Consider the following 22,517-nt stretch of genomic DNA (forward strand, 5'->3'; position numbering starts at 1 on the left):
AAGCTGAGAGCTTCCCAGCACAGGGGGTAAGTTCTGGTTCCACCTTGTTTGCTGATGTACCAGACTACTGATATGTTGTCTGACTGGATTGCTATCATGGTAACACAAACAAAGAAAAATGCTGAATTGCTTCACCACAAAACGAAAAACACAGCAGCCACTGAAAAAAGAATTTATTCCTCTAGCACCTCGGCCACAATTAGCCTTCAAGGAGTAACATACAGAATTTAAAAACAGTTTATATAGTCCCAGCTCCAATTAAATAAACAATTAAACAATTATATAAATAAATACAACTTTAAAGTAACACACAGCAATTCATATAATACTTTTCCAACAACATTCTGTGTTCAAGCCTATAGGCATCAATGTATTATACTTTAAAATAAACACCGTTTCCTTTCTTAGAAGCATAAACTTATATGCTTCTTTATCAAAACATTCCATTTTAATTTGTTCCAAAATAGTGGCTTTCAAACCCACTAGATATCCACCATGACATTTATTAAAATGAAGAGCCAAATGGCTCTCCATTCTATTCACTCTAATATCTCTTAGATGTTCTAACAATTGTGTCTTAAACATTCTTTTTGTTTGTCCAATGTAAAACTTATTACAATTACATTTAATAGCATAAACAATCCCCTCCGTCCTACAGTCATAGGCTCCACTAGTTCTAAAATGAATATTGTTAATATATAAAAAATAATTAACTATATAAGAACACCTTATTGGATTGCTATCATCTCTGAAGGGAGGATAGACTGAAAGGCTTGCAACACTAGAAGCACTGCTCTCAATTCCAAGACACTGATGCACCAATTGGCCTCTTATGGGGACCAAGTGCCTTGGACTGCCCTTCGCAGATAAAGCCCCTCCTCCCAATCAAGGAGGCATCCATGGTCACTATGGCCATGGGCAGAGATGATGAGGGTGTAGCCCCATAGAATCTCCTCTGACTTCATCCACCAGGATAGGACCTTCTTGCAGTGATTTGTTATCAAAATTGAATAGGACATGGGATGCTTCAGTATTGACCATTGCGCAACTAAAAGCCATTGAAGCAATCTCATATGAAATCTTGCCATGGGTACTAAGGTTATGGTCGCTTCCATAGATCCTAGGGCTTGAAGGATGAGAAGAGCAGGAGCTTTGTCTTGAGATTTGATGAAATGTACTTGCATCATTATTTTTTGTAGTCTGTGTAGGGAGAGAGAAGCAATGCAAGAAACTGTACTAAGTCGTGCTCGTATAAATTCTAGGTCTTGAGTTGGTGTCAACTGGGACTTCTCTTTGTTGATTGTAATGCCCAAAGACTGAAAAAAGATTTAGTATGAGGTCTGTGGCTTGTAGCAGTAGATGTCTGGTGGGGCAATGAGGAGCCAGTCATCTAGATATGGAAACACTCAGAACCCGTGTAGTCTCAAGTAAGCTGTTACTGCTTCCATGCATTTGGTGAACATCCTGGGGGCTGTGGTGAGACTGAATTGCAGCACTCTGAACTGGAAGTGACTGGCTCCCAGTCAGAAGCGGAGAAACCTTCTGGAGCATTTGTCCACCTTTATGTGGTAGTACGTGTCCTGAAGGTCTATACAGCACATCCAGTCATTCTCCTCTAGAACAGAAGGATAGACTGAACCGTGACCATCCAGAATTTTGTTTGCTGAATGAACTTGTTCAGAAGGCTGAAATCTAAAATTGGTCTCTAGTCCCCCATCTTTTTTGGCACTAAAAAGAATCTTGAGTAAAAACCGGATCCCCTTTGGTCTGCTGCGACTTCTTGGATGACACTTTTTTTCTAGTAGCTTTTGAATCTCTATGGCTGCTTGGTCCCTCTGATTGCGTGGAACATTGGGAACTCTTTTTGTTGACTTTGGGAAGACAGTAAAGGGGAAATGGTAGCCTCTGGTGATAATTCTCTGCACCCAAGAATCTGAAGTTATCAATAGCCAGGCTGTCTGATGCAGTGAAAACCTTCCCCCAACTGCTTCCAGAGATAAGCAATCATGCCTCCATTCAGGAGAGCTGATAGGGTTGTCCAGAGAAGGAGTCTCTGGAGCCCTGATTCCAGGGGCCCCCTCTGCACCAGGGAGGGCATCTTCCATTAGAACTTCCCCCTCTGCCCCGAGAGGAGTATTCACCATGTGTGTCCCGAAAAGGCCCTTGGGATTTTTTGAACCACATTTTTCCACTCCTCTGATTCCTAGAATAGGATTGTTGAGGAGTAGGGAAATGAATGCCTACAGAAGAAAGGGTTTTTCCATCTTTTTCACACCTGACTAGTATGTCTCTAACTTTGGGGCCAAACAAGGAAGATCTGTCAATAGAAGCATTGACGAAGGAAGACTTAAAAGATTCTGCAAAGTCACATGAATGCATCCAGGCACAGTGCTTTATGGCAACACCTGAACTCGCTGACCTAGATGTTCCTTTGGCTGCATAAGCAATCAGAAGCATGGACGAGTCTGATATAGAATCCACAGTGGCAAGCTGAGATGCAACTTTATCCTACGCCTCATCAGACACAGCTACTGTGAGGGTATCTGATAGCTTTTTTATCAGATCCCTTTGCAGTCTAGTGAAGTGTGCCATGAAATTCAAGGACCTAAGAGCAAAGGTCATTGGTGCATAGACCCACTTTCCAAACCTGTCCATCGTCTAAGACTCTCAGTTGGGAGGACGGACAGTGGAACTCTCCTCGGCAAGTTCCTTTTTGGTGGCCACCGCCACTACCATAGCATTTACTGCTAAACCCTTTCCCCAGTGTGGTTGGTCACTAGAGCTAATAAAATTTTATCTGATCTCTGGGGAATGGACTATACGAAATCAGGAGACTTTCACACCCCCTGCACGATAAGTTTAATCAGTGGGTGAGGTCACCCAGGAAGTAGATGGGTGGGCAGGCATGGAAAGCCTGGAAAAATACAGATTACTCAGGGTATGGGTTTGAGGGCTTCCAATTACCCCTCTCTTTTAGGATTTTTAGGATGTCTCCAAATGAGACATCTTCAGGGGTGACTGGGGGAACCCTCCCTTTCATTGTAGTCTGTGTCTTACATGACAGATTCTTCTGGAGAATCTATATGCTTCCTCTTGCAAGTCTTCTTACAGGGTGGCTCCTCAATGGGAATCTCTGAGGAAGACCCCGAAGAAGAGCGACCCTGAACTGGGATGTCTTGCCACTTTGGTGCTCGCTGTCCTGATGTGAGAGACTGTGGCAGTTGGGAACCCGAGGGTACAAAAATGTGAATCTCCAACACAGATGGAGCCAGCTGAGAGCCTGCTGAGGCTAGAGCTCTTTCCACGATTTGGAAGGCAGGCCCACCTGAAGAGGGATGGGAGTCTGGAACCAAGAAAGCAACCTCGAAACTGGGCTCACACCCTAGTCCAGAGGACCGCCATCCAAAACTGGAGCAAGGGAAGAATCTGAAACTGCCATGGTTCTGAGAGCCAAGGACAGCCTCAAGCAAACAATCGGCACCATACCAGAGCCCCCAGAACTGACAGCCAAACTGCAGACCCAAGAGTCTATCAGCACAGAGGAGGCAGAAGACATCAGAGCTGAATTTGGTACCAAAGAAAGTGCTTCTGTCGGCTCCATAACAGTTGGACCTGGGGTAGTCAAAGTGGTGGGCTCTGAATGTGAAAAAGAGGTCAGAGGAGGAAATATAGGAGGAGTCCTGGGAGAAGAAACCTCAATTCCAGAGGGGAGGGAGGTCTGAGTGGGCACAGGAAGCCCCCTGGCCACCAAAAGCTAATCCACTAATCTCACCACATCTACCTCAGAAAGACTTCTGGTTGAATGGACCGATATCCGAGGGAGACTCTGGCCTATCCAAAAATGGACTGGGAAGTTGAGCCAGAAAAGGATCTGTGGATGGGGAATATCTCATTCTGGCAGGTATATATGTATCTCGCTTCAGCACCATATGCTGCAGAGCAGATGGAGAAGTCACAACGAAGGAGGTTAATGATGCTGGTGCCAACGGAATTGTTGGTGCTGAGACTGTCATGGTCAGTGCTGAATAAATTGTCGGTGCCAAGGTAGTCAAGGCTGGTGATGAAACCATCAGTACTGAAGGGGACAAGACTGATGGTGCCAAAGACTGGTTTGCAGTTATTTTAGGAACTTTACTGTTTGGTTCTAAACAGACTGATGGAACCGGAGACTTCTGTCTTTTTGAGTCGAGTGCCAATGGTGAGATTGACACTGAGCGGCTTCTATTTTTATGTTCAACTTTTGAGGACTCTGGCTTAGACAGGGCTTCGTCAAAGGAAGACATTAATAAACTTTTCAAAATCAACTCATTTTGATGCTCTGCCAGAGTTCTAGCACTTAAACCTTGGCAGATCTTGCAATTAGTCTCTAAATGGGGTGCACCCAAACAATACACGCAAAAAAGTTGCCCGTCTGAATTGAGCATCTTTCTTCCACAATCTTGGCACTGTTTAAAGCCTAATGTGCCTTTTATTTCTCCACCATTTTAAAAAAAAAACTTGCACAAACACTCCCGCTTAAGGGATAGAAAAAGGAATACCTACCAACAATGGCAGGAAAGAATAGCAAAAAATGGTAAGAGGAGAACGGAAAATACCAGTGATGGTACTGAAAGAGATACCGCAAAGGTACAGAGAGGAAGGGAAAATACCAACAATGGTAATCAGAATACCATTAGGTAAGAAAGGTTGAGTTATTTATAAACACACAAGCAGTAAAATAAAGATAGAACTGCAACTATCAAAGAGAACAACTTTCAATAAAATGTAAAATTAAAGCACCTAGCTGGACAGTATTGGCTGATGCGTCTAGTTATCAGAGCGGCAAATGAGATCTGAGGTAATAGGGAGAGGGAGATTGTGGCTAGAGTCTCAGTTCGAGAGTTTTTTGGCTGGCATGAGCTATATAATGGCCAAGCCAGTTCCGAGGGATCAGCGCAGTGATGCAGTGGAAGCGTTGTTGCCCCACAGCAAGAGGTTCTCCAGTTTGATTCTCAGCTGGGGTGCCTTCTGTGCAGAGTCTGCATGTCCTCCCTGCATTTGTGTGGGTTTCCTCTGGGTGCTCTAGTTTCCTCCCATGTTACAAAAACATACTTTGGGAGCATTTCTCCCTGGGAAGCTGCTGCAAATTGGCTTTGTTCCAAGTCGGACTTTCTCGGTAAACAAATGTTAAATCAATAAAAAAAAATGAGTCCCATTCATCAAGAATGAATGTCTTTACTTTTTATAGCATGTAAGTGCCCTTTAATTTCCTTCTCTAAACTTCTAGTGGTCATACCTATAACATAAAGGACAGGTAGCACACCTAGAAAACTAAACTATACCTGTAGAATTACAGTTATACCTATCACTATTTACAGTACTATAACTCAGGTGTTCTCAGTGACTATTGGGTTAATCAAAGATAAACTGACATGCTCCACATTCACTATAAGTGTCTTTACTTTTTGAGGAAGTGGGTTTTACTAGCAAAGTGCTATCGGTCTACATATTTGGAAGAATTTATATGTGTATGATAATGTAATGTGGGCTCTGGCTTAGCAAAGCTTCTTCTGTATCTTTTTTACCTGCCTTAATAGATTTCCTGTTGACAACAACATTTAATTGAAGTTTGTGCTAAAATTATAATATACCCATCCATAAATATGTGCTATCTAACTTCCAAAAACATTACTATACTAATCAACTTTTTGGGACTGTACACCATTTTATCATGAAAAAGAAAAAAAATAAACAAATAAAATTGTTGTCTAGTGAATGTTTTTTGATAAGGAACTTAACAAGAATATCATTATAATGGAAACAATGACCACCCACATAATATTATATGGGCAAAATGGACCCCAAAGTGGCATCCCAAGATCAGTGCCTGACCAGATCCAGAACTGGATGTGAACAAAACATTTCGGGGAAGATGCATGACAAGTTACACCCAAAGAAGGACAGACGGACCTTCTAACCAGCATCGGTGACAAACACAGAGAGCAAACATATTCAACATCCCAATGATGGAAAGCAAGTTTCCTGTAGCAGAACAGATGCCAAGTCACATGACTGACCATGTAGCGACAGATAAAAGAAACTAGCTATCAGCACAGACAAACTAAGCTGCTGTGTTGCTACTGCAGGATATCCCAGAGGGACCTACGTAGATTCCTGCTGAAAGCCCTGTGGAGGCACAAAGTTTTTGCCTTGAATACCTCATTCATTCTTCCACAGGACACAAGCATACCTGTGATTAAGAAAATGTGCAACTGTTATTAAATTGTCTAGAGGTCAGTATAGTTACAAAATACATATTAGGAAGCTATATAATGGCTGAGCCAGTTCCGAGGGATCAGCGCAGTGGTGCAGTGGAAGCGTTGTCGCACCACAGCAAGAGGTTCTATGGAGCCATCTGATGGCACCTTTATACCACTGACATCCTAACGTCAGGTAGGGAGGGCATCTGGCAAAAGAGGGATGGTGATACTCCCTGAAATTCGGGTCAATAAGGGTCTTTTGCAGGCAGGAATTTCCCCAGTCTGGTCAGGCACTGATCTTTATTATCCCTGTTCCTGCCCTGGCTGCTGAGTGTCCCTGGCCCCAGAGGAACGTCTGTATTCTCTCTACCTCCTATCCTGCACTAAAGGACATTGCCTGGTCTTTAAGGACCCCTTTCATCCAATTCCAGCCATCCCAATGCCTGGCCAAAGATTTCTGCTGCCCCAGTGTTTTGTTTTCTTCCCTGTTTCTAATGGATTAAGAAACTCTCTACATCCTATCTTGCACTAAAGGACCTTTCCTGGTCTTTAAGGACCCCTTTCATCCAATTCAAGCCATCCCAATGCCTGGCCAAAGATTTCTGCTGCCCCAGTGTTTTGTTTTCTTCCCTGTTTCTAATGGATTAAGAAACTCTCCACCTCCTATCCTGCGCTAAAGGACCTTTCCTGGTCTTTAAAGACCCCTTTCATCCAATTCCAGCCATCCCAATATCTGACCAAAGAGTTCTGCTATCCCAGTGTTTTGTTTTCTTCCCTGTTTCTAATGGATTAAGAAACTATGTTACACCTGAGTCCTACTTCTTCAACTGTATCTGTTTAATTTACACTTTATCTAGTATAGGTTGTAGACTGTTTCTTTGTTATTTATACTGTACCAAGTAGAAATAGTAATTAAGCCACTGAGTCAGGAAACCAGCAGCCATACTCCTCTCTATCTGTGTTCCTACTGCCATTTTCCCATACCCCCTGAACCCATTACCTGTTTCACCCCTACCTGCTACCTTTATCACAGTTACCTTGTTGTATTCTGCTTTCTGCCCACTAGGTGGTGCTCCAGGCTAGCCTTAGGCTATAACTATTCCCCCACTTTCCCCAGTTTCTTCTCTGGATCTTCTCTCAGACTTTTCCCCTTAACTAGCTGCTAATCTTCCTGCATTGTCTTGCTGCTCTTATCCCTTTCCCTTCACACCCTCTAGCTCCATTATACCTCTTCTATTTCCTCCCACCCCACTATCCATTTCTACTTCCAACCTGCTTTACCAAACTCTACTTACCTGTGACCACCTTCACTGCACCTGAAACCTGCTACTCTCTGATTGTCTCTGCTAACTCTTCCTCTACCTGCTCTAAAACCCGCTCAGTTTGCCCTGCTGGCTCACTCCGCTACCCTACCCCCAATTCCCACACACCCCCAGTGCTTTTAGCTTTACACTTCCCTAGCCACACCCCCTACCCCTCATCTACCTATCACTAACTACTTACACTTAACACCCCCTCCCCCAACTACAATTACTCCTTAAAGTTACTTAACACCTTTACACCCTCTCCCTTACCTGTCTTATATCCTCCTGTATTTACCAACTAAACATAACTTCCTTTCCTATTGTAACCTTATAATAACTCATATTAAACTTTTTTTCCTCAGTCCACTCTACCTCTTACAACTCTCCCTCCTTCTGGCTCCTTTATTTTCACCTGATACCAAACACCTTTATTTCTACATAATACAAGACACCTTCCTTCATCTCACACCACCCTTTCCTATTCATCCTAAAGGGTTCTAAACATAACTCTATTTACACATACTTCCTACTCTTACCTACTATTCTAGCTTCCCTAATTCTAGCTTTGAACATTTTTCTCTGCCTGAACAGCACCACCCCCACCAACAAACCCAACCAGTATTTTAAAGTCCAGGGAAGTCCAAGAAGAAATTTCAGTCCAAGTGGAGGAGAGAAAGGGAAAAAACTCAAAGGCAGTACAACCAATGCAATGTTTAAGAAATACAAAACATAATACAACAGCAAGAAAACAAAGTAATACACTGCAAATTCCAATTACAATAGACAGTACACACAGTATTAAATCACATATAAAATCTCTCAACCACATTAATATAACCTCTACTTCTAGCTATATACTTCCAAAGTACCATAGATCTACCCATATCACTTACTTCTATGTCAAGAAACCCCCTAACAACTATAAAATCATAAAACTAATACAAAAACCTCAACAACATCCCCTATTAGATGGTGATAGTCATCCAAACCCTGACCCCAATACAAGACTTCCCAGTAACCCACTAAACCAAAAACCCCACACCACCTTTACCCCAACATGTTCATCTAACTCCCTCCTGATAGCTCACCTTAACATCCGTCGCATTAACAATAAAATATCCCACCTACATGCACTCCTAGATGTGCACAAATTTGATATCCTCTGTATTACTGAAACTTGGCTTAAACCTTCAACCAAGGACCATGAGATTAACCCCCCAGGATATAACATCCTGAAATGTGACCGCATTACCAAAAAGGGTGGGGGGTAGCCATTTTGTATAAATCAGAACTCCAAGTGTCGCTCTTCAATGTGCCACTTCCCTCAAACTCCATTGCAGAAACCCTTACAGCTAAACTTCAAATCAATAACTATAAATCCATCTATATAATCTGTTCCTATATTCCCCCTGGAAACAATATCAGTACACTTGAAAATATACTTAGTGGCCTATCTACCCGCCTACCTCAGGAAACCATTGTGTTAGGTGACTTTAATATAGACATGGCTACCTGCAGGTCCCCCAATCCCATTAACCACATAAATCTTTATGGTTTCTCACAAATGATAACCACCCCTACTAGAACCCACAAACAAAGTGGTAAAGAACGCACCCTAGACTGGATCCTTATAACAGTCACCCTAGTACTTATAAGCCAGGAACCCTTCCAGATGACATCAGTGACCATGCTCTAACCTATATAATTAAACAAAAACTTCATAGTCCTAATGCTACTATTTTCAAAACCTCCCATTCTAAAAAAAAACTTTCATCCTGAGAACTTCCAAACAGAACTGAAAGCATGCGACTGGTCACCACTGCTCCATCTTCAACTTGATGAAGCAGTGACCTACTTTAATACTAGATTCCTTCAAATCCTAGACTGCCATGCCCCCTATTGCTCTTCCTGAATAAAGATCAAAACTGCCCCATGGTTCACAAAACAAACTAGGCAGAAAATCCTCCTAAGAAATAAAATGTGGGCCAAGTGGAGAACCTCTAAAAGCCCATCAGATTATCTTTACTTTAAACAATTAAGAAATGCCACCAAAAAAGAAATTCTGCTAGACAAAAAAAACTTTTACCTCCACCTCCAACAAACTCACAAACAAAAAACACAAAATTTCTGGTCAGCTATGAACAAACTACTTCAGCCAGGGCACTCCAAGACTCCTACCACATCAGGAATCACCCATAATAACCCTAAGCTAATCGCTGATTCCTTTAACAACTACTTTACAGAAGCCATTCAAACTCTGGCTAATAACTCTACCACCCATTAGCACCCTCCCACCTAATACGACAATGAATCCAGTTCCTTCCTTTCACATACAACCAGTACCTACATCCCTCATTTTTAACCTCCTTCAAAAACTCAAGACATGCACCCCTTCTGCTGACTGTCTACCAGCGGAATACCTGCAAATTGCAGCTAAAGCCATTGCCTACCCTATTTCTATTCTTATAAATAGAACTATTACAGAAAGCAAAATCCCTTTTATATGGAAGGTCTTTCACATCATCCCTCTACATTAAGGTGGGACATCAACTGATATTTCCAACTTTAGACCAATCTACCCTACTCTCTCCAATAGCTAAAATAATGGAAAAATGTATCCACCGGCAACTACTTGACCACCTCCTCCACAACAATTTACTTGCTAACTGCCAACATGGCTTCAGACCATTCCATAGTACAACAACTGCCCTGCTATCCTTTTCTGACTGTGTAAACAAAAATCGTAACAATACCTCTCTTTCCTCCGCACTATTTATCGACTTTTCAAAAGCCTTTGATATGGTCAACCATAATCTGCTTATTGAGGTACTAAAAGCCCATTCACTGGATGCACAGGCATTACTCTGGTTTAAATCTTATTTAGACAACCGACAGCAAGCAGTCCTTTGGGATAATAAGCTTTCAACTCCCCTCCCTGTAAACATTGGAGTACCTCAAGGCTCAATCCTAGGCCCTCTTCTCTTTTTAGTGTTTATTAATGAACTAAATACTACAATTCCTCAAGCCACCTGCATACAATATGTTGATGATTCAACTTTAATATGCTCAGCTAGGTCCTCAACCTCACTCCAGACCCTCACCCAAACTGTATTTCATATTGTGGAAAATTGGTTCATGCAACACTGCCTCCTCCTGAACCCTCAAAAAACAAAATTATTGCTCTCTGCTCCTACTCAAAAATCACCACAAATTCACTTCACAATAACCTCTACCAATGGAGCCATCATATCCCCTGATACTATAACCTGTCTCCTGGGGATTACCATAGACAACAGCCTTAACTATGATGACCATATTAACACTACCATAAAGTCTGTCAACAAAAAACTAGGTTCCCTGTATAGAATCAAACCCTTCCTTACATCAACAGCCAGAGCCACTATTGCCCAGACCCACCTGATCTCTACCCTGTTCTATGCTTCTGCCATTTATACCAACCTTTCTAAAAACAACCTTAACAAACTTGTTACTAGCTATAATAACATAGCCAGATTCGCCACTGGCAACCCTTTCAGAACCCACCACTGTCTCAACCTCAAACAATCGGGATGGTTAAAACTGCAGCACCAGCTACTCTGTCATCAACTTACTATAACCCAAAATATACTTTACCACCCTAATAATACCCCAATCCTCACTAATCTGACTACCTCTTACAAAAACCTTACAACTCTTCGCTCAATAAACTTCTAGTTTCCACTATTAAATCTTACAACAAAGCTGGGGACTCACTTTTCACTAACACAGTTGGCAAGGCCTGAACCAGCTTCCAAGTGAACTTTCTACTCTCTCTTCCACACATCTTTTTAAAAAACATCTCAAAGAATATCTTAAAACTCACTGGCTTTGTCCCTGCACAAACCCTGACTGATTTCCCCCTTTCCCATCCTGCTCTCCCTTTTACTTCACTTCTCTACTGTACTATGTTGCCTACCTGTACTAACAATTAAGCTAACCTCAAACCAAGAGGTAATATGATCTCTATCCTTGTACAAAAAAAAATTAAAAATCATTACTCTTTGTGTTTTTTTCCCTGTCAAATATTGTTATTATCTGTATTTGATCACAGCTTAATATTTTATATTAATATTGTATAATAAGTGTCTGCCTATGTTTGTAGCTTTTCTCCCTGGGCCTCTGCTGAAAATGGACATGAATCCAGTTAGACTAGCCCGGTCAACAACTGTAAATAAATAAATAAATAAAATAAATAGTAAGCATAGAATTATGTTACTCTAAATTATATTGTAAAAGTTGGATAATGTCGGAGTTCAAGATCATTGGTTCTAAGCCCAGCAATGCTAACCATAGATGGATACATTGTGCCCTTTTGAATATTCTTGCAGTTCAAGGATGTTACAAAAAGACACTAATGTCAACCTGAAGTAAATTATCTGTTACTTTTTGAATATTCATAAAAAACGTTTGACACCCCTGCCACTTGACTAGCATTGCACCTGGTCGTCACCCATCATTTCACCTTGTTGGAGGTGACACCACTCCGTGGTTCCATGTAGCTTCTTCAGGCGAGCACAGCAGGGCTATGTGAATCACTCAGCTACCACTACTTACTCATGAACAGAACCTGCGGGCCTGGCTACAGAGCTGGGTCTAGCTGTTCCTCTTTGGGCAGGGGTATCAGAAACTGGTATGTGGAGGTGTACTTCCCCATGGAAAGAGTGAATGTTGACTCATAGCGGCCACTAAAAGAGGGAGAGGGTGTTCCCAAAAGGACAGGGTAGGCCACCCCCAAGAACTAGCAAGCTTGCCTGCTTCTTACTACTACTTAACTTTCACTGGGGAACGGAGGGTTAATAGGGATTCCCAGGCAGCGAAGAATACATGACTTTTGTTGCATTGCACTGAAATGGTCAGTTGGGTGAAGGAAGAGGTGCCATCGTGCAAGATCCTGAGTGGGGGGACAAAAACAAAAACAACAAAAAAATATATATAGGAAAAGGGATATCACTAAATGCATTCATAGTTATACATTAGCACAGATTATTAATTTGCACAGTTTAGATGATAAAAATAAATATAATCCAAAGTAAGAAATAGCACAACTTTGAAAAAATATACACTTTGAAGCAGTACACACAAATAATGATTGCGGTAAATATGATGAAACAAACAGAGGAAAAAAACTAAAATGTAAATTGTTGAGAAGTTACATAGTTTTCTCTTAGGACTGTTGTCATAACTAACTATATTAAAAGTCAATAGAGGTGAGGACATGCTAGGATTATGCAGACCAAAAACTGCCAGATGTACACTTTAGCTTTAGAAGGGACATAGGCACCAGACATCAGATAGCCAACATCTGCTGAATAATGGACAAAGTGTGGGAAGCCCAGAAAAACATTTACTTCTGCATCAGTGTCTTCTACATGGACTATGAATAATAATAAACTATGACGATGAGCTTAGCATAGCAGGGATACTGGCTCATCTTATTTATCTTCTGAAGAATTGGTGTGCTGAACAAGAACCAACAGTTAGAACTGAATAAGGAATAAATAACCGCATCAAGACAGGAAAGTAGTTAGTCCGGCAAGACTGTTTATTGTTAGTCTACATATGCAGTGATAGTGTTGTTGCCTCACAGCAAGAGGTTCTCCAGTTCGATTCTTGGGTGGAGTGCCTTCTGTGCGGAGTATGCATGTCCTCCCTGCATTCATGTGGGTTTCCTCCGGATGCTCCGGTTTCCTCCCACATTTCAAAGACATGCATCTGGAGCATTTCTCCCCAGGCCTCTGCTAAAAATTGGCTTTGTTCCAAGTTGGATTTTCCTGGTAAACAAATGTTAAATAAATAATAAATAAATAAATTATACCCTGAATTTAGCAAACAAAATGCTGATGGGTTAGATGAATTAAATGCATATCCACAAAACAAACAGCACCAGAATTACCCATTCTAAAGACTTAAACCTTGCCTGTGACATAAATAGGACCTGCTTGAGAGACAGGTATGTATCCCCAGAGACTACCCCATCTATGAAACAGGCTCCCCATCCATGTGAAGCAGAGTTCTTTCTAAACAAATTCAAGTGCAGCTTGGACAGTTGGATGGGGAACAGGAAAATCATCTCTGGTTTGGCACCTATGTCTCTAATGAACATGGGCAACATGTAAATGGTTCATCTCCTAGGCCCCTGCTTATAAATGGCACATCTCCCAAACCCCTGCTTACAGTTATCAAGGGTAGCAGAACTTGTCAGAGTTTTGGGATGCATGGCTTGGCTTAAAAAGGCCCTTGTGGTTGCTAGCCTAGTAAACACCCATGAACCTATAAACCTATGAATCAAAACTCCTGAGAAAAATAATAGCAACCTCAGATATGAAAGTGATCCCTCTGATGGCTGAAACTCTGAAGAGTTGAACAGCCTGTTGATGAAGCTGAAAGTACAAATCACAAAAGATGGTTTTCTGCCCATCTTCAAAAAAGATAGTTATCTCATCTTCTCCTATCATTTTTTTTTTTGTAAATACATGAGGAAAAAGTGGAGAGACATAGATTTAATTCCCCTGGGCTCAAAGATTTCTGCAGATGATGACTGCAGCCAAATTAAAAAAATGCTTGTTTCTTGGAAAGAGAACAATGGCAAACATGGTAAAGTTTTAAAGAACAAGTATTACACTGTTAACAAAGTTTGGTGTACACTAAGGATTTCCCAGTAATAACTTATGGCTGTGACAGATGGAGTATATGTAAGGCTGTGTGTTGGAAAATTGATGCTTTTCAACTGTGGTATTGGAGAAAACGTTCCGGAATTCCAGGGACTGCAAGCTCGAATCAGTCTACACTGAAAGAAGTAAATCCAGACTGCTGGTCTGACTGAAAATGTAAAACTCAGACACTTTGACCAAATAATGCAAAGACAAAATGCACTAGACAAGGCACTGATGTTTGAAAAAAATGTAAAAACAGAAGGTATCATCAGAGGCCAAGATGGACAGACAGTATGAATTTGGAAAACTTAAAGAAGGAGTTGATGACAGACAGGAGTCTGGATCTCTGAGTTATCCTATGCTATTGTGCTTCTCTTTGCTCCAGATTAGGTGAAATAAGCTGCAGCAAATCTGTGACACCTATAGTAAGGCCATTTAATCAAATGGTCCTTATGTGCAAAAGAAATGCAATGTGAATTTTGTTTTTCTCTGGGAAGAATCTGCATCCCAAAAGCCACAGGCACCTCCTGTACTTTTAGTTTTTGTACCCCACTAGGTCTTTGCCTGATGGCGCCACTAGTGACATGTTATCATCCCATTCATTCCATGGACATGGATGCTGGGCATTCATGGTCTGAGGAATAGCCCATAGGAGGTGCCAGTGGCTTTTGGGGTGCAGATTCTTCCCACAGAAAAACATCCCCACAGACTCTCAAGCAGCATTATCATTCTCAAGTGAGAGTCAGGTGGATGGGAGTGTGCCAGATTGCTGATCCTGGGAGGGTGACCCACTCTTCTGCTGTTGGGAGTACCCCCTTTTACCCCAGTCTGAGTGGCTGATCTCAGCCTGTTATCCCTGCCTTTGCACACTGCATTCCCCTCAGCTGTACTGCTCGTAATCACCATAACAGCACAGGCTCAACTGGCTTGACCGCCCTTGGATAATACCCGGTATTGTCACTAGGTATCACCCTTATGGCCAGCCAGAGTTGCCTCCTCCCCCCAGGATGAACAAGCCAACAATTGTTGCTTATTCACATCATCCCTGACTAACCTCTACAGGCACCAGAGCCAGAATTCAATTTCGGGTCACCTGCAGCATTGTCAGGACTTTATCCTTCTACTTGCGGAGCTGGCTATCAGCTACTCTACTTTTATTCTCAAATCTGAAGATGCACCACCGTGGGGAAATGGGAATTTCCATTCTGTCAAGTACTCTATTTTGACCATCAATACATATATGCAGAGCTGGTCACTGCACTGATGTGCTACATCTGGGTGTAGTACCATGAAAGATAGCACTTTGTGTCAGAAGGCAGTCCAGTGCTGAGAACAGAAGTGTGAATGTATTCACTCCTGACATGACAAGCTCCTAGTTAAGAGCACATGGTTGTGTCATAGGCATTGAGTAAATGAGGGTATCTGTACTTGTGAGAGCCCTACTTTCCAGTCATGGGACTAAGGCTGGGCGCCAGCCACTGAACTAGCCATGGTCTCTGTGAATACTAATACATACCTAGTAGTGAGGCAAACAATGCAAGAGCTTAACAAATGTAGCATCCAACAACCTGTTTAATGACCTCAGCAGGTGACACAAGAAAGAAAGACCTGCAAGGGGGTCTTTTGGCCATTTCCATCAAGTTGACTGGCTGGCATCTGAAACTTGCGTCACACTGTGGCCAGACTGCGGTACTTTGGTGGCATTCTATCTCATGCCTAGATTCCACATTTATTCCAATTACTTTTACAGGTCAAGTCCCTGGCTTTCAGTAGTTTGGGGTTAACATTTATATAGAAAAAGCTGCAATTAATACTTCTCAGAAGACCTAAAGAGTTAGATCAAGAGGATTTTTGGAATGATAAAACATGATAATAGAAATATAATGAACTTGAATTTTACAAAATGCTTTCTCACCGCTTATCTAACATGACTAGATAACTCTGTATATCTGGGGCCATTTGTATTCTGAATATAAAGAAGATAAACAATATACAAAGCTATGCCTGCAAAGCTATGGAAAGGATCATAATGGAGCTCATAAACAAAGATATAGGGGACTTGCAGACATTGGACCCGACCCAGTTTGGCTTCGTCAAGGGAAGATCATGCCTTTTGAACTTGGTCGACTTCTTCGAAACAGTCACCAAGGCCATTGATGAGGGAAAGGCAGTCCATACAGCCTACCTTGACCTTGCAAAGGCTTTTGACACAATACCCCACTCGGGTATTGTAGAAACACTTACCAGCTTAAATGTAAACCCATATGTCACAAGATGGGTTACAAACTGGCTTAAGGACAGAACCCACAGGGTTAGAGTTGCTGGTGCTATGTCAGACTCCAAGCCGGTCACAAGTGGTGTCCCACAGGGCTCGGTCCTTGGCCCCCTATTGTTCAGCATCTACTTCTCAGAAGTACAGGCCAACATGGGAGGACTTTGGCTGACAAAGTTTGCAGACGACTGCAAACTGGGTTACATAGTGGAAAGTGCATCGGACACGGATATCCTTCAGAAGGGACTCACGGAAACAGATAGCTGGTGCCAGAGCTATGGCCTGAAGTTAAACGCCAAAAATGTATAGTCATACCCTTCGGGAAAAACAAGGTAACCCCAAGCTACCATATAGGTGGCAATCCACTAAGCACAGAAGAGGTTATCAGGGACCTGAGGACCCAGGTTGACAGTGGCCTTTCTTTTGACACTCACGTTGCTAAAGTGGTTAGAAAGACCTTCTACATTGCCCACCTGATCATGAAGGGATTCACATCCAGATCTAGTGAGGTCATTGTTCCCCTGTACTCTTCACTTATCAGACCAATGATAGAGTACAATGCCCCATTCGGGATGTATCTCGCCCGACATCTGCAGCAATTGGAGAGACCCCAAAAGTTTCTCACCAAAAGGATAAAGGGACTCCAAAATCTGTCATATGCTGCCAGATTGAAGAAACTTCAGCTCTATTCAGTCACATACCGTCTGCTCAGAGGTGACATGTGCCTGACATACAAGGCCATGTCCAACCCGGAATTAATGGACATGCTCCACCTCAAAAAATCCAAATCCACCAAAACCACTAGAGCAAGCAACTTAAACCTTAGCACGGATATAAATAGGATGTGCTGGAGGGATAGATTTATCACTCAGAGACTCCCTATGCTGTGGAATAGAGTCCCAGTCCATGTGAGGCAGAGCACCTCGCTGGCTCTGTTCAAGAGAAATCTTGACCTGTGGATGGGAGATCGTAGGTTTTACCCCGGGAATCATCTCTGTGTCACTGCTGGACAGAGGCACAACAAACTAATGGGTACAGTATTTTTTCATATAAGGGGTGGCGTAAGCCACAAAAATTCTGGCTAGGCTTATAAATGCCTTGGGGCAGATAGCCTAGTATAAACCTATGAACCTATGAACCTATACATAACTTCTAAGTTTTTTACTTTCTCTGTTTTGTTTTGAAAAGCTCTGTATTAAAAGATTAAAAGTAATTTATTTTCATGGATGTTGTAATTAACTTTGTGTTGACATTGTGGAGATAATGACATAAAATGTATGTCGTATGCATTTAATTTTCTAACACTTTCATGTTTATTATTTAAATTACACTGGCTCACCAGATCAGTCCAATCAGTACACACACACACACACACACACACACACACACACACATGCACACACGCACACACGCTTACACAAATACATATTCTAGTGGAGTTCAGCACAGATTCAAAAACAGGAACAACTCTTCTATAATGTGCTTAGCCAAAGTAAACTTCTCCTGAGCAAATTTGTAAATATCACTGTACATATGGGACTGCCGAACAGAATCCTAATAATCATTTATGCCTTTTTATTTCAGGTGATGAAATTATTTCAGCCAATGAGATACTGCCATGCAACACCACCAGATTTAACATCTATGTCAACGACTACTGCATCAAACAATTTTCCAAAAGCATGGCATATTTCAACTATAATGGGACATGTTCTTGGCCAAAACCAATTGTGTATGTATCATAAACTGCCTTTTCTGCACTGGCATCTGTTTCAGCATTATTTGCTTCAGTTCAGTTCCATGTTGGTAACCTTTTTCTCTTTGTTATCAGGCTCTCACAGACAGTTTATAGTTGTGTGACTCTGTAATGTAAGCCATTTATTGCCATCCTAATTTATTACTACAGTACACTAACCCATTAGCAGTCTTAGAAAAGCAGCTCCTGAATAGAATACCCTAAGTAATATTTGATTGGCAGAGGCCTGTAATGTTTAACTTCCTACCGTACTTTCTCTGTGCATATGGTGGGCAGGGAATCAACTAACACAGCAATCAATCAATACCAGATACCACTGAAACCCTCATCTCTGTGACTAACAGAGCAATCAATCAATACCAGATACCACTGAAACCCTCATCTCTGTGACTAACAGAGCAATCAATCAATACCAGATACCACTGAAACCCTCATCTCTGTGGACCCTAAACGTTCATGCAATGGGTTTTGCCTTGTAAAATGTCAAATAACTGCATGTCTTGTGAGACACAAATCATGATGCAACAAAAGGCATTATTTTCTAGAATATAGTGATAACTGATGAGATTACACAGATAATATGGCAGACTATACACTAACTTATACACATGAAGCAAACATAGCCAGCTTTAGGCACCAGCGAACCCTGCGGTCGCTGGGGGCCCCCTGTTTCCTGGGGCCCCCAACTTCAGCAAGTTATCTTATCCTGATATTTTGTAACATGTCTGTCAAACCAACAAAAGCTAGTACAGCATTCTTGTATACGTAATAAACCACATGGGTAATAACTCTTATTTATATCTCCTTTAAAATTCAAAGATATTTCTGGTTGTAGTAACAGTGTTTTGTCAAGTAACAGACATCAGAATTTCATTAAATATTTTACCACTGACATAGTGCCCCTGGCTTAGTTAAACCCTGCTGTTGGACATTTTCCCCACTAAAGCTAACTACATAGCCAGCTTTAGGTCACTGCTATACCCGTGGCTGCAGGGGGCCCCCTTTAATCATCCTTGACTGTGTGGGGGCCCCACAAAAGCTGCTGTTGCTTGAAGAAAAATGAGGAGGAAAAAAGTATCAATTTTCTGATTGAGCTGTTTAACCTGAACAGTCCTGAGATATGACCCTTTTAGGGCTGAGGTATTACCCTTTTAGGTCTGAGATATGACCCTTTTTTCGGCTGAGATATGACTCTTTTAGGGCTGAGATATGACCCTTTTAGGGCTGATATATGACCCTTTTAGGGCTGAGATATGACCCTTTTTGGGCTGAGATATCACTCTTTTAGGGCTGAGATATGACCCTTTTAGGGCTGAGACATGACCATTTTAGGGCTGAGATATGACCCTTTTTGGGCTGAGATATGACCCTTTTAGAGTTGAGATATGACCCTTTTAGGGCTGAGATATGACCCTTTTAGGGCTGAGATATGACCCTTTTAGGGCTGAGATATGACTCTTTTAGGATAAAGCTGTTAATAGCCTCTGGTTTCAACCATACCCATTCCAAAACCAGCCCTGCTCAAATGTGTGTGTACAGAAAGCTGCTGTAGGTTATGGGGGCTGGGGATTGTGTGGTTATTACAACTTTAATTTTCATCAGAGTCAATCCTTAGAGGTGTGCACATGAAGTCATTATAGCTTGTGATTGAGCTGAAGACAGTGTGGTCATTGTTTATTTACTTTTCTTACAGACCTCAGAGGTGTAAAAAGAAGGTTACTATAGTTTGTGTATGGGGTAGTGTACTGTCTAGGAGCAACAAATTAGAATACATTACTGAAATCATTCTCACAATCACATATCAGGCATATATACATGGGGCTGACTTTGAGGGTTAGGGGTGAGGAAGTATGCTATGTATACATATAATCAACAGTCACTTGAAATATATGACTAAGGCAATTTAAACCTCTGCTTTCATTGCCGTCTAACACCAGAGGGATGCATAGGCAGTGACTGTCTTTTGTGGTGGGTTAGGGAGGCAGGCAGTATTCCCAGATAAGACATATGTATCCCCACAACTGCCTTGATAAGTTATTGTGAGATACTAGTTAGTCAGCTTTGAACACTAAGCCTTGGGCACAACTTATGTCTGCCTTGAAAGAAAAAAAAACACTGAAATTCTTTTCTTTTTCATGTTTTATGTTTAGGCCACCATTGGAGTAAAATGCTAAGAAAATGGTCTAAAATGCATCCCAAACTGTCTGTAAACCTATCACTTCTTTGGCCCTGGTTCATTTGAGTTATTCCCTAAATGGTTATTACTGTGCTGTTTTGTGCTGGAAAGGAGTGTTGAAAGGACGCAAGGAAAACTAAAGCTGAACACCAGCAATGAATTTCTTTCCTTAATCATAATTTCTGTTCAAGCCAGTATTGGATGAAAAGATTGTGTAAAAAGAAAAAAAAATTTAAATGCACTTCAAAGCATATAGTAAGTTATGGCTTCTTGAAAAAGCTGAGAGTAAGGCAGGCAAAATGTGAGAGAAGGAAGAAAAAAGTAATGTGCATGGTATGGGGAGCCCCAAAAGGGGGGGGGGGAAATAAGAGGAGAGGAATGGAGGGTGTGTGTGGGAGTATTGAAATGGTAGGCCTAGTCATCACTTCATTTAAGTCCAGACCTGTACATAGAGTTGTAATGTATCATTGTTACAACTAAATGCCAGTAATTATAAGTGTCCCTTTGTTAGACAGGTCAACATAGTGTGGTATATAGGCCTGTTGTAATATAAGAGCTTGTAGCTACAGGTCTGAATGTGCGTACTACTCCTAAAAGTTTTCAGCACAAACTAAAAGTTTCTTAGGAGGGGTGGCTTTGACAGGATGAAACTTATACTGGAAGTGCCTAGGGGCCCCCCCAACTTGACATTTGCTGTGGGCCCCCAAAATGTTAACACCTGCCCTGGAAACAAAGCACTGACCAGCTTAGCTGGCATCTTCTAGAATATTCTTTCCAATTATAATTCTATTCTTAAGCAGAACAGCAACAACATGCAATCATCATCAATGGAAGGCTCAGACTGTTACATTTCAAAATGTTCTTAAACTCTGAGCCAGTTTCTCATGCTCTCACATTTTCTCTTCTCACAAACAATGCTTCATTCATTACATAACTTGTAATAACAGCAAGGGCAAAATAAAATGACATACTGTCTATGTTTGTAAATATTTCTGCTAAGCAAGCAATGTTCCATAATATTTATTTATTTATGTATATATTGTCCATGTGTTTATTTATTTATTTATTTTATTTGTTTATCACAAAACAAAGCTATGCTTTATTATGTAAACCTGTACCATGCAATTGTAGCATAATGTTTTAAAGAACACAAATTCTTTCTGACCAGACTTTCTCAGACATAACTATCTCAGAACCCAAGTACATTCACTGGCTTAGCTTGCTTAGAAATAATGTCTGAAACAATTCTACTACAGAAAATCTATTCTGACACCTATATTTATAGTATCTATATCTCTCCCTCACTCTCTCGCTCTCTCTCTCTCATCTCTCTCTCTCTCTCTGGATTAAACTTTTATTTACTCAAGAAAGTAGATAAAAAGATCTGATTATTTCCTTTTGACTAGCACTGAAAAATAACTCAGTAAGATTGACATGAGATGCAGGAAAAATTGAGCGCAAAGTCAGAAATATGCCTACAGGCGTGAGAGTTTAAGTGGCAGCACTCAGTCTATCCATTTATATGCATATATATACTCTATGATTATTAGCAATTCCTTCTACTATTCCATACCATTTTATTGTTAATGTCTTACATATGAAGCATAGAAAAATTAGAATGATGATAGCTACATCTAAATGCCTTTTAAAAATCATTTTCCCCAGCCTGAAAACTGAGTGGTTATCCCATGCCCATATTAAGCTATCAGCTCCTTTGGCATGTAAAAAAAATCTACAACCTTTTCAGATATACTGATATCAGTTTATAATTTAATTTCACTACCTCAAATGATTGCACAGTATCTGTATCTCACAGATTCTCCATTTTCTAACTGCAAATAAATGCATCTCCCATTTACCTGTGCTAACTTTAAAAATGCTTAACTTCATGTTTAAAACATTAAGATTTAACCTCCATGATTCCTCCTGCATATAGCAGCCATTTTGCATTTATCCCACATACATCCACAGCTCTCAATGCATTCCTAAAAGCCAATCTGCAAATTGTATTTTCTATATTTTGTCCTGACATGCATTAAAATCATGCCTTTTGTAATTGTTGCCTCTTTTGTAAAATA

At 41.1% G+C, this 22,517-nt stretch overlaps 1 protein-coding gene across 1 annotated transcript in view; it reads left to right on the plus strand.

Moving 5' to 3' along the window:
- Positions 1–22,517, plus strand: part of LOC122804744 (receptor activity-modifying protein 1-like) — a 383,657-nt gene that overhangs the window by 290,979 nt on the left and 70,161 nt on the right. The window contains exon 3 of the mRNA XM_044074807.1: positions 18,092–18,239. Coding sequence (XP_043930742.1) covers positions 18,092–18,239 — 148 coding nt within the window. The remainder of the gene's footprint in view (positions 1–18,091; positions 18,240–22,517) is intronic.

Source organism: Protopterus annectens, chromosome 6.part0 (genome assembly GCF_019279795.1).
Source record: "Protopterus annectens isolate FY-2018-M chromosome 6.part0, PAN1.0, whole genome shotgun sequence".
Taxonomy (NCBI): domain Eukaryota; kingdom Metazoa; phylum Chordata; order Ceratodontiformes; family Protopteridae; genus Protopterus; species Protopterus annectens.